The 12567-nt window shown below is 42.6% G+C and overlaps 1 protein-coding gene across 9 annotated transcripts in view; it reads left to right on the forward strand.

Annotated features, from left to right (window-relative positions):
- RIPOR1 (RHO family interacting cell polarization regulator 1) overlaps nucleotides 1–12567 on the forward strand; it is a 111584-nt gene that overhangs the window by 41354 nt on the left and 57663 nt on the right. For 2 of the 9 annotated variants that reach the window (XM_083514791.1, XM_083514781.1), the window contains exon 1: nucleotides 5431–5596. The exons of 6 other annotated variants lie outside the window; for them this stretch is intronic. In XM_083514791.1, the coding sequence (XP_083370917.1) occupies nucleotides 5446–5596 (151 nt within the window). In that variant the 5' untranslated portion in view covers nucleotides 5431–5445. Of the gene's footprint in view, nucleotides 1–5430; nucleotides 5597–6189; nucleotides 6248–12567 lie in introns of those variants that run through there. One more of the 9 variants, XM_083514792.1, reaches the window with a different exon arrangement.

Genomic DNA, 12567 nt, shown 5'->3' on the forward strand with positions numbered 1-12567 from the left:
GGAGAGACCTGTCTGAAACCCAAGAAAGATGCTGCCCATCAGTGTTGACAGTACTGAATTAGATGTACCAATGATGAGACTCAGTAGAAGGCAGCTTCCTAATACTGTACTCTAATTGACAACAGTTCTCCAGTGTCTCCAATAGGGTCTTTCCCCATCCCCTGCAACCTGATCCTTTTAACTGGTGATGCCAGGAATCGACCACTGGATCTTCAACTTGCAAAGCAGGTGCTATGCTACTCAGCTGCTTGCTCTCTCCCCCTCTGCCCCCAATTTGTTGTCACGTGGGAAAAGATGATTAAGCCACACCCTTAGCGTCTTCCTTTGGGCCATGTGCAGTGTTGAAGCACATTATCTCTGTTCCTAAGTCCTATAAATGTCCTCAGACTTTAAGGGGAACTGCTAATTGCACAGAAGGGAGTAGATTTAGCAATGCTGTGCTGATGCCCACAGACTCCAGCTGCTATAATTTATAGCGCAGGAACAGTGGGTACACCACAACCGCCTCCAGAAATATGTTCAGCAAAGAATTGGGCAGCAGACTGCTCAAGCTTTACATTTAACTTTGCTTATGTTTCAGAGACAGGGAGAGATTAATGTTGTTCCTGCTCACATGAGAGGTACATTATAATAATCACATTCTGTTTCTCATTGCTCAGCTTTAGTGCCTTTTTATACGCACACATATATAACTGTTATTTTTGCAAATTTATTAAAGGAGAAAAGAACACAAAGAGGGCAGTAAGAAAAGCAAAATCGTCAGCTCGCTTTCACAGAACAATAAACATCAGTACATCCATCTGAATTTACACATTCATAATGATATATGCCCTCCAAATGTCTGAGTATGTACCCAAACAAAGTTGGTGTTTATAGAAAGTAGATTCAAATGTAGCAAGGGCATTAAGGCCTTCAAACAATTGCATAATAGATGGTGAATATTTATCCTTCGAAGATAAATATGAAGTGTAAGTCTCTTAGCAACCACAAGCACCAATAAAGTCTGTTTCTGTTGTCCTGCTTTTAGTCTCCATGTACAGGAATATAATTTAAAAGTACATGAACACCCACAAATATAAATGATTTCTCCAGTACATGATTAATATGAACAGCAACTTCAAACCAAGAAGGATGTATCACTGGACAAGTCCACATCATATGTCTCAATGAGGCATTTCCAACATTGCACCTCCAGCATCTATCTGATGTGGAGTCTAGTATACCCAAAATGCATTTTTTTTGCTGACTCAATCTCAATTTTAAATCTAAAGAAACATTCTGTATAGATTCTAAAGCAATTTTCCATTGTTTAGCTTGCATGGCACACTCTAATTCATGGTTCCATTGTTCCATAAGTTTCTGATCTTCTACTTTATACACTTCAAATAAACATTTATAAACAGTAGCAACTGGTTTGGTATTTTATGATGATCCAATTATTATTTCCAGCTGTTAAGGGGATGCTGAATACTCAAAGCTGATAGGCCATAAATAAGACACCATTTATGTTGCTTCGGAAAATTTTGAATTTCCTCATGATGTTATAAAGTGGATTCGAATATTGTGCTACTCTTCTAAGTTTCAAGTAAGGGTAAATGGAATCCTTTCAGATTTGTCTGATAATAGAGAAAGGTACAAGATAAACTGCCCTCTTCCTCCACTGATATTTGATCTATGTTTTGGAAATGTTGGCACGTGCAGTTAGACAGAACAGGAAGATTTATGGTTTTGTGCATGAGCAAGTGGAATTTAAATTAGGTTTGTATTCAGATGATTTGCTACTATTTGTTAGTATGTACCCATCCATTTTGGAATTAATGAGATTAACTGATAAAATTTAGTAGAATTTCTGGATATACGAGAAAAAGGTTAAAATACGAATTAATGCCAGTGGGCAATTAATTGCCTGCTTTCTATGCTAACTGGTGTTTTTGCTGGTGCCCAAAGATTCTAATGTATTTAGCGATCTTTGTTCCTGCAGATACTTGTCAGATTATTAAATTAAATTTAAATAGGTTAATAGCAACATCTCCATTGATTTGAAAAGATGGACACTACAGTACTTAAATTTAGTATTCTGAATAAAGTAAATGCACATACTGCACAAATGCTGTGTTTTGCTTGGTCTACACATTTCCCAAGCCTATTTTCAAAAGTGTAATGAATTATTTTGGAAGTTTATTCAGGGTATTTCTCCACGTTGTGTATCACTTAAAAGAATGCTGCTGCCTATATCAGAAGGAGAATTTAATTTTCCTGATATTTGCTCTGTACCACATGGAATATCTGTTTATGTTTATAAACAGGTGGCGAGTCGTCCCCCCCCATGACTACCTCAGTTTTCAGACTTCCTCATTCCTCCCCTGCCCCCAGTTTGCATGACCTCTTCCTTCCAGATTGTGCACAAGCGAGAGAAGGGGAAGCATAAATGCTGAAAACTCTTTTGCCTTCTAGTTCCCTTCTGTTCATTGGCTGAGAATGGCTAGGAACAGGGTCTAGTTTTAAAGTGACTTTGCCACTACACAGCCATGCAGGAGTCACTCAGAGGCTGCCTGTTGCCAAAATCTACAGAAGAGAAAGCCTGAGTTCATAACCGAAAAGCGATTGCTTTTTACAGTTGTTCCTGTTGACTCTGATCTTAACTGGGCACCCTTGAAATGGTAGTGAAGTGTGATAGACAGAAAAGCTGGCTTTCCATAGCATTATTCCATTCCAGAGTACATTTCATTGGAAATAGGAGCCAGGCTGACTCACACTGAACTCAGAAATTTTGTAATGGGCCATAGAAGTATTTGTGCAAACTGGTTCTTCCCTGCTGGAGCCTGCATTTAGCAGTGCCCTGGAGTCATCTGGTCAACAGTTCCACGGATATCCAGAATTTCTTTCATTTATGCTTCTTAAATTTGCAGTGGTCTTTCCCCAGCTAGGCCCAAAGCTGTGATGCCTGGAAATAACACTAAGGAGGCTTCCACTTGGACTTCACAATTCCCAGTTTCCAACTTTGCTGTCACTTGGTGTATATGTAGTCAGCTTTGCATGTTTCACTATGGTAAAGTTGCCTGGGTCAGCTGCGGCACTTGATTGCCAGGATATTTGTAAAATTCCAAGTGAAAAGTTGGAACATTCATTCATTTTGTTTTGACCTTTTTATTAATGCATGTGCAGTCTCGGGAAGAAAGGAATTGAAAAGAAGAAGAAGATCAAGCCAGTACTGGCAGTTGAAAAGTGATACTGTTTACAGGGACTGTCTTTCGGAACATGTAATAGTGGAATTGAAACATACAAAGATAGTTAAGATACTGCTGATGAGCATCTTAGTGGGAAAGAGGTTGGGGAGATAGGGAGGCTGAATGTAGTTCCATAATCCTTTTGAACAGCTGATATGCAGAATTTTATTTTTATTTTTTTAAAAAGGGATCCACATGTGCTAAAAAAGTGAAGCAATGCACAAGCCACATTTCCAGCTGCTTGGCAGGCCATTTCTCATTCCAGATGTTTGCCAGTCCACACAAGTGAAAAGTTAGCCCTCTAATTGTGTTGAATTTGAAGGTCAGAAAAATTGTCCTTTATTTCTTAAGGTGCTGGAATATGACATTTTGGCAGCCATTTCGTCTGGACTCTTTCGTAATGACACAATTCCAGAGGGGGGAAAGGTAGTGCAGAAGCACCTTGAGGCACAGGGGAGTCACAGGCACTGCTTGGCAGAGAAGGGGGGAGAGAATGGACAGGTCATAGTGACTCATGGCATAACTGGGAAGGAGGTTTTGGACCTTAGCCATGCTGCTTCCCTGGCCTCCTCTAGGCTGCTCCAGTGTGGTGTTGCTCTTAGTCGCGCAAGAGGATGAGCCAATGGATTACTCAGATTGGGGGTTGGGGATGTGACTGCTGAGTCGCCTTCTGCTTGGTCCTTATCTTCAGCTGCTGTGAAAGCCTCTGCCAGGGACTTCAATTCTAAAGCTTCCTAAGGATTAGAATCGCCCAGCTGGATCAAAGGAAATACTGGGGTGTAACCAATGGAATATGAAATGTCTTTGGTTGTAGTCCCACGTTTGGCACTTTTGGTCTGTTCTGAATAAAAGGACAAAATGGGTCAATTTTCCATTTCCATACATTCATTTAAAACTGTCCTGTTGCCTGGCATTGAAACTGAATCTGAGCTACATACAGGGAAGTCCTCAGCCAGTCAGGTGGTAAATTTAAACTTCAGTAAGTGTAGTAGAAAAAGTTCAAGTGGTTTCCTGGTTCCTGAGCCAAGGGAGACATTGTGGGTAGCCTTAGAAGGAACCCAAACCCACCCTCCTTCCACCATCCTTCCTTCCTGTATCAGCAAAGCTGGACTGCGCAACTATAGAGTTGCAAGCCTTTGTGATGTGTTTGCTGTTGTTCTTCTAAATGTGTCCCATTGTTGATAGCTGTGCATATCCAATCTCTGCATGTCCCCCAAGATGAAGGGCATAAATTCATTGAGTTGAATTATTGGTCCATCTCATTATTGCTCTGGCAGTGGTTCTCCAGGGTCCTGGGCAGAGGTCCATTTTGTTACCAACCACCTGATCATTTTAACTGGAGACATTGGGAATTGAACTTGGGAATTTTATCCATGCAAACATTTTCTTTACCACTGAGTTACAGCTCCTGCGTTCTCCTTAATGCATACCCAGGAACCGCTAGACCAGATAACTTAGTGAGGCTGCAAAACAAAACGGTCCAAGTTCCTACCCCTTTCATGAGATACTGTCGAGAATATTCCCCCCCCCCAGTTAAAAATAAAAGCTGGAGGGTCCATATAGCTCAATCCCCTGTCCAAAAGAAAGGACACCCACCCATTACAAGGTGACAATATGACATAAACGGAGAAGAGGTGCACTTCAGAAATATGCCAACAAAACAAATATACCTGATGAGCTTTAAGGAAGTGAGCCAAGCCACATACTGCAGTGAGATGCCAAAAGAAACCCCATGTGTACACAGAACAAACCCAAACCCAAACCTTAGGTTCCTAGCCAGTTTGAGACAGAGCTTCAATTCTTTCCTGGCCACAAATATGGAATTCAACCAGACTCTGAGCAGAAGGAAAACCTGCCCAACAGATCTTCCAAAAGTAAGCCGGCCTCGCTAGCGTTTAAGCAAACTCTTGTTCTGCAATATGCCAACATTTCTCCACACTGTTCTCCCAAGTTGAAGAGATCTGATCCCATGGCAAAGAGATGCCAGACTCAAAAGGAAGGTAGTGAGCTTTGCCTTTAAACAGATTGCCCGGAATTGGGCTGGAATCGTGTGTGTGAGAGAGATGGGGGACCTGCCTTAACGCAGCCTCCCCTTGTTATATCTTACTCAGCATGGCAGCAGTCTCCTGTCTCCTTCCCGTGTGGGTGAGGAGGGGTGTGGGAAGGAGGCGCTTCCCCTTGGTTTCCTGTCTCAATCACATGGCTTCGGACGGTTTCCATGGCAAAGGCAGGAGGGGGTGGGTGCTTCAGAGCGAGTGCCTTTAAGACTTCAGTGTTTTCGCTCTGTCCATGGGAGTGGAACAAAGGAAACGCGACAAGAGCCGGACACACTTTCTCTCCCTGCCTGATCTGCCTGGACACCTGGACATGTAAGTCTCCAGGGGCTCCGCAAACATTTTGACAGGTGAAACTTAAAGACAAGGCAGACAGCTCTGGGATAGCCGAGTGTGCCCCCCCCCAGCACTTTATATTTGGTGAGCGGTATGTGTTTAGCTTGTAACTGGGCTGGCTGAGATGCAACCGCTGACTAGATACATTACCTCAGTCGCAGGATAGAGTGCAAAGGTTGTGGTACTTTGAAGAAGCAGCTACCGAAACCAGTTGACTTGTGATGGGTGGAGAGCTTTGTTATGGTCCTGCCAGCCATGGGTATAAGCTTGAATTTCTCTTTGCTTGCTTTGATGTAGGGTTGAGGGGTTTCTCTGGAAGGCAGAATAACCCAGATTTCTCTTTCTGCTTCGCTAAGAGCACATCTTCAAGATCCTTAGAAGCAGACTGGTTTTTGCCTTGGCATCCTTCAGCCTCCTTATTTTTGCTTGCTGCCATAGTGGTTGAACTCTGGAAAGAGAAAAGTTCTGTTTCTCTAGTAGACTTTTACGGGTGATATGGGGATTCAGACCCATGTGATGGCTTGTTAAAATTTATTAAAATCACATTTTCTTTTTTCCTCCAGGGTAATGGATTCAGGGCACCACACATGGATTTATTCTGTTTTGTCAACAGTCTTAAGGGAAGTGATGGTAATTTGCCCAAGGACCGTTCTGTAGTGGGTTTTGTGGCTGGTGGGGGATTTGCTGTCCAAGCCCTACATTCCCTTGCATCCTGTTTCTTCTTGTCTACCATGGTAAAATAGAATTTGTCACTTTAGACATAATAGCAATAAAATGTGAAAAGTTCCTAGCAAACAGAAAAGTACCACAACAGGGAAGAGTCTTAGCATAGGGTGGTGGCTGTTTTTAAATGGCAGAGCATTCAGAATTGCTTTTCCTGCCCAGTTACAATCTGAAGTGGTATAGTTCTCCTTACAGCCTTAAGATTCCCGGTATAGATCAGACCTTAATACATTATCAGGGTGTGGTAGTTTCTGTGGCTTAATTGATCTGGAGTTAGAAGATTGTGACATTTGTACGTGGTGTAAAGCTGGGCCAAATGGGACAGGTTATTTTGCCAAGCAGATCGTGGCTTTGAAAAGAACTCAGGCACAGGGTCAAAGGCCTACATTTTAGGGTTGTTGTTTTTTTGTTGAACTTGTGATTAAAGCCACGAGCTAATGAATTCAAGTCACCAGCATACACCTGTCTGGTTTAGTAGTCATCAATATGGCAAAGCTTATGGCAAAGTCACCAGCATATTCACCTGTGGAGAGCTGTCAGCCTGCCAGCCGCTGTATTTATAATCCTTACCATCTGACCTCAGCCTCTGCAGCGGCAACCAATTGTTCTTTCATTTTCTGCCAAAAAAGGTTTTGAGAGGAAGATAAACACTCATTGGGCAGAGCTTTGCTCTGAAAATATTACAGAAATTTCCCTGGTGTCGTCCATATATTATTTCAATGTGCCAGGTTTATGATTCACATCGTATTTTATAGCACCCTTGCATTTTATCACTCCTCTTCCTTTGTTTAAGGCTGTTGACTGTAAGCTTAGCATTCTCTTAGCTACTCTGTGTTTGTAGAATCATAGAATTGTAGAGTGGGAAGGGATCCCAAGGGTCATCTAGTCCAACCCCCTGCAATAGAGGAATCTCAACTAAAACATCCATGAAAAATGATCCTCCAGCCTCTGCTTAAAAGCCTCCAGTGAAGGAGAGTTCCACTGCTGAACAGCTCTTACTGTCAGAAAATACTTTCTGATGTTTAGTCAGCACCTCCTTTCTTTGTAACTTGAATCCATTGGTTTGGGTCCTGGCCTTCAGAGCAAAAGAAAACAAGCCTGTCATCCTCCATGTGACAGCCCCTTAGCTGGGTGAGGATTAAAAGACGTAAGAAATTCCAAATCTTATAATATAGTCATATCCCTTTTAGTTGTGAAAAGGGTGGCTTTTATTTGTTTACTCCTTTATAAAATGTATTGATTCTCCCCCTTTTTAAAAAAGTGTTAACACAAAATTACAGTGCTTTACAGTAATAATAATAAATTGCCAATAAAACTAAATTTAAATAATTCAAGAAATAAAACAAAAGCATGTATCTTTTTTCACAGCAAGATAACTTGATTCCCACACCTGATTTTCTGCACTGTGGGGGTAAGGTACCAAGCTAGATACGAAGAAGGCTTGTTAACACAGATTGTGTTGCAGGAAAATGAAGGAAAAAGGAAAGGAAGAAAGCTCCTAGTCTTACTGATGTGGGTTGTAGCTCAGCACCTGGGCGGTTTTACTTCAGATTGTGACTCAGGATTCCACGTTCCTCAATACAAATAAATAACTAAATCCTTGCCCCTAGAAATGTAGCATGTCAGGGAGAAGGCTGCATTAGAAGCTTTCTCCCTGATAAGTAGTTTACAAAACAAGCCCTCCATATAGTAAACTAGACTTGAGGGAAAGCGTTCCTAGTGTAAGCCACCTCTCTGACACGACAGCTTCTTAAGAACAGGGATTTATTTATTTTGTATGGTAAAGCATCTCTGCTCCTGGCCCAGCCTGGGTGGAACTGGTCAAACATGGCCTAATGCGTAGAAAGGAGAAAAAGGTGAATCCTTTTGCTGATAAATGTGTGCAAAATCTTGATTTATTTATTTATCATTATTAACCCCACTGATGGGATTGGATTAGCAAAAGTCTGTATGAATGCAACTGTGGTTATTTACATTGGATTACATCAACAGGTGTGGGAACATACAGCTATTTCAGACCACCACACGCCATTTGGATAATTGCAGTTTGGACAACAGGTATATTGTAGAGTTTAATAACCAGAACCAATGCGATCAACAGATGTTTAATGCAATTTTTGGGAACCTATGCGATTGAACAGAGACCAAGGCTATATAGTTGAAACTACAGTATATTGTTTTTAATGGAGGAGGCCATCTGTTCTGTCTCTTGGCTTCTTGAAGGCTTTTTTTTTAAAAAGGATCCTATTAATCTTGCAAGTTCTCCCTCCTCCCCTTAATGGGAGGTCTGTAGAATAATTAGACTGCAGTCGTTTCCTGAGCCTTCAACAGCAAACAATGCCTGTGCTGGTTGATTATGTAGAAAAGCCACGTGGATTCTGCCAAATGACAGCTTATTAGCTGAAATAATTGCTGCAAAGCTGCTTGTGGGCTGGGCTGGAGTTGAGAGGTGGGCGAAGAAGAGAGCAATTCAGGAACACGTGGTCTCTGTATATATCTGCGCTTGTTTATGTGTAGGTGTAGGCAGGAGTCCTCCACAAAGGAATAAAACTCCTTGCTTAGGTCACGTTTTGTGGTGTCTAAGCATTTATGAGATCCCCGAGTCTGCGTTTTGTAGTGGTGCTTTTTTGTCTAGTTCTCCATGGGAACATCTCTCTTGTGCTGTACACTTCATAAGTTCCAAGGAGGGATGGAGAAGAATTTTGTGCAGTCTGCATTTTAAAGCGAACTGACCTAATTCACGCCTCCCGGACCAACACACAGATCGAAATGTAATTATCCTTCAGATTTCACACCTTGGGTTGCATTCAGCCTAGTTAAACTGGGAGTAGACCCACTGAAATTAATATATCCAAGTTAATTAATTTCAGTGGGTGTGCAACCAGTAGGACTAATGTTGGATACAACCCTTTTCTGAGATTTGCAGTAGAGTTCTCAGCACAAAAATGCACCAAAATGAGTTATATTGGGGTAAAATATATTTAGAATAATTGGTATGGAACTGGTAAAAAACATCTATATGGAAACAACATGCACAAAGTTTGTACAGGCCGGAAATGGACTGATCTGCCCACTCCTAGTGCCAAGTCACTGATATAAGTCTTCAGCAGATGGGATGCAGTTGCTTCAACGTGATGCTTTCTTGAAACTCAACTTCTGCCTTCCCTTGTCATTTCTGTGCTGCAGTAGAATTGTGTTTCTGGTGACTTCAGCTGTTCTGTATGAACCTGTGATGGATTTGCTGCTTGTAATAGTCTTGTTGGGATCTGTCCCTTGGGCAGCTGGCAGGTCAGGCTGGCAATGCCCAGACGAAAAGGGCTGCAGGATGGGCAATGCTGCACTGCAGCTCTCAATGGACCAAGTCCAGGTTAAAGCCAGAAATAGCTTCCTAACCGCTTTTGACCTCTGCTTCGAGTTTGCTCCCAGCAAGGCTGCTCTAAAAATGTGCCCTTGGGAAGCCGCCTCTGCTCTCTGCTGCGAGACTGCAGCAGAATATCGGGGTTGGTGTCATCTGTTGTTGGACTCTGCCTCCCATCACCCCGACCACTGACCAGTCTGGCTAGGGCTGATGGAAACTGTAGTCCAGCAATATCTGGAGGGTCACAGGTTCCTCATCTCTGCTTTAAGACTACAAGAGCGGGGGCACTATTTAACAAGGAAAGGGAATAGTGTGTTCCTGCTGGTTCATTCAAGGTAAACAGCCACATCTCTAGAAAATGATGTAATTTGTATGTGTATATTTATTAGTTACTTTTTTATCTCACCCTTCCACAGTGGAGCTCAAGGGGGGGATGTACTTTTTATCATTACAACAACCAGGTGAATAGGTAGCGTTGACAGATGGCAACCAGCAGTCCAAGGCCACCCAATCCGGTAAGGTAGGTCATTGTTGATAAATCAGTATTGGGGGGGGGCAGGGGTTGGATGTTTGAGGATGAGAAAATATGCCTTCTCTTGTGATCAGTTGGTGATTTCATGGTGAAGATGAGCCACAACGTAGGGGCATCTTGGTTCACATTCTTAGCTGCTACCAGCTTGTGCTGGTGTTGAGGTGCAGCAATGAGTTGCAGTTTTAAGGATCAGTTTCTTGATGAGTACCATAATTAAAGGATGGAGGCCATTCAGATGATTTATAAGACTTTGAATTCTGGATTGTGAATTTTTCCTCCTGTCTACCTTTGTTATTTCCCTGAGTGCCAGACAGATGCTGGAATGGTTTTGCTGCAGAAAGAATACACATTTCCTTTATTTGCTCGTTTCCTACCAACAGTAAATGAGTAAGGCGTTCTTATTTGCATCATGGGCTTCACTTGCTCATATATTTTATTGCAACATAATCTGATGCCTGTTTTCTTGGTAGTGGTCTGAAGAACCTTCCATCACAGCCATGGGCAGCAATAAATTTAACTCGTTTCTGCTTCATGTTCTTTCCACTGCAGCAGCGGCAATCTGGCTCGCACAGTCCCATTGTCCCCAGCTCCTTTGGCAAGCATCTTGCTCTTGGCAAGGCCAATGTTAATCAGTGTTTGGCAGCGTGCAGAGGCCATTGAGCTTCCATGCTTAATGCCCACCTGCTATAGTACAGCCTGAGGGCCTTGCAGGACTTTAGAGCTACAAAAGTTGGTTTCAGTCGCTGGTGAAAGGAGCAGAGATGCCATGGTGAAGGGAACACATCAGGATAGATGCCATTTTGTAGTGTATGGTGTCACTGGTGGAGCTCAGAGCAGTGTGTGACCGTATGAAAGCCCTTTTGCAAACAGCCCTGCACTGTTTTTTGAACTTCCAAAAACCAAGGAGTAGTGCAGGGCTGTTTGCAAAATGGAAATTGCTTTCATCTCCCATCAGCTGATCGGCAGTGGGAGCTCACCTTGCTCTAACTGAAAGGAAGAATTGGGAGCTTGCGTTAAGCTCCCGAACATTTATTTGTTGCCACATGAGTGCCTGCCTCATACCTCGTCAAGTGTGGGGTGGTAAGCATGTCTTAGGGGAAATGGCCTCACAAGCCAAATTGGGAGCCCTGGTAAGCCACATTTTACTCACAGGCTTACCCAGCTTTGTCCTAGCGAGCCTGTGAATGCATGAAATAAAGAGCTTAGGATGTTTTGAGTGCATCCATGTGCAGAGCAGTCTATAGACCTGCTCATTGGATGAGATCTGCACAAGGAAATTGAGATAAGAGTCATAACAGTTTGAATGTGTCTTGGAGAACATCTAGTCCACCTCCCTCCTCAGTTCAGAATCTGCAACTCAGGGTAAAACTACTGCAAAGTCCCTGACAGATGGCTATCCAGCTGCTGCTTAAAAGGCCCCCAGAAAAGGAAAGATCACCATTTCCTGAGGCAGTCTGTTCCACTATCAGAAAGCTCATATCATTGGTATGCCTCTCCCAAGGCTTAGCTGAAATCTGCTTCCCTGAGTTCCCAGCCTTTGTTTCAAGGCCTGGCCTTCTGGAGCAAGAAAAAAATGAGTGCTTCATTTTCTGTGTTACAGCTCTTCAGATATTTGAAGATCCCAATCATGTCTTTCCTTGACTTATTATAACTTAGGTTGATCATATCCAGTTCTTTCAACCATTCCTCACTGCACCGATTCCAAGATGGTGCTACTGGCTAGGGATGGGAGTGAACCTTAGAAGGTACAGTGGTACCTCAGGTTAAGTACTTAATTCGTTCCGGAGGTCCGTACTTAACCTGAAACTGTTCTTAACCTGAAACATATGTAACCTGAAACATATGTAACCCGAGGTACCACTGTAATTCCCTTTCCCACAATTCTCTCTGTTGTGGATACACATTGCGTACAAATTATGTGAATAGCACTTGGCTTGAAAATGGCCTGTGGCAGCAAAACCAGAGAGAGAAATTCCAAGTGTATTGGAAACCTCCTTGCTTCTTACCTGTCTTCCTTTTTGCCTGTTTTGGATTGGAAAGGAAGCAGCAGGGCTACGAGAATACTGATTGCTTCTAAAAGAAAGACATGGTAGCATTCTGGGGGAAATGAATAGGGACACCAAGCCTTAGAAGTGGAAGTGGTGTGCAGGTGGGGATAACAGCATTGTGTTTGTGCTTCAAATTAGATGCAGGGCATGGGTGAATTTTATATCACAGTAGTGTGTCTAGTCTTCCAACTTCAAACAGAGAATGGTGTGGGGCTTTTAATCTGAATATATTACCAGGGAACTCTTGAAGTTAAAAAACAGGAAGATGCACTGAATAGTCTTCTGGTAG

The sequence above is a fragment of the Podarcis liolepis genome (genome assembly GCF_965112155.1).
Source record: "Podarcis liolepis genome assembly, chromosome: 7".
Taxonomy (NCBI): domain Eukaryota; kingdom Metazoa; phylum Chordata; class Lepidosauria; order Squamata; family Lacertidae; genus Podarcis; species Podarcis liolepis.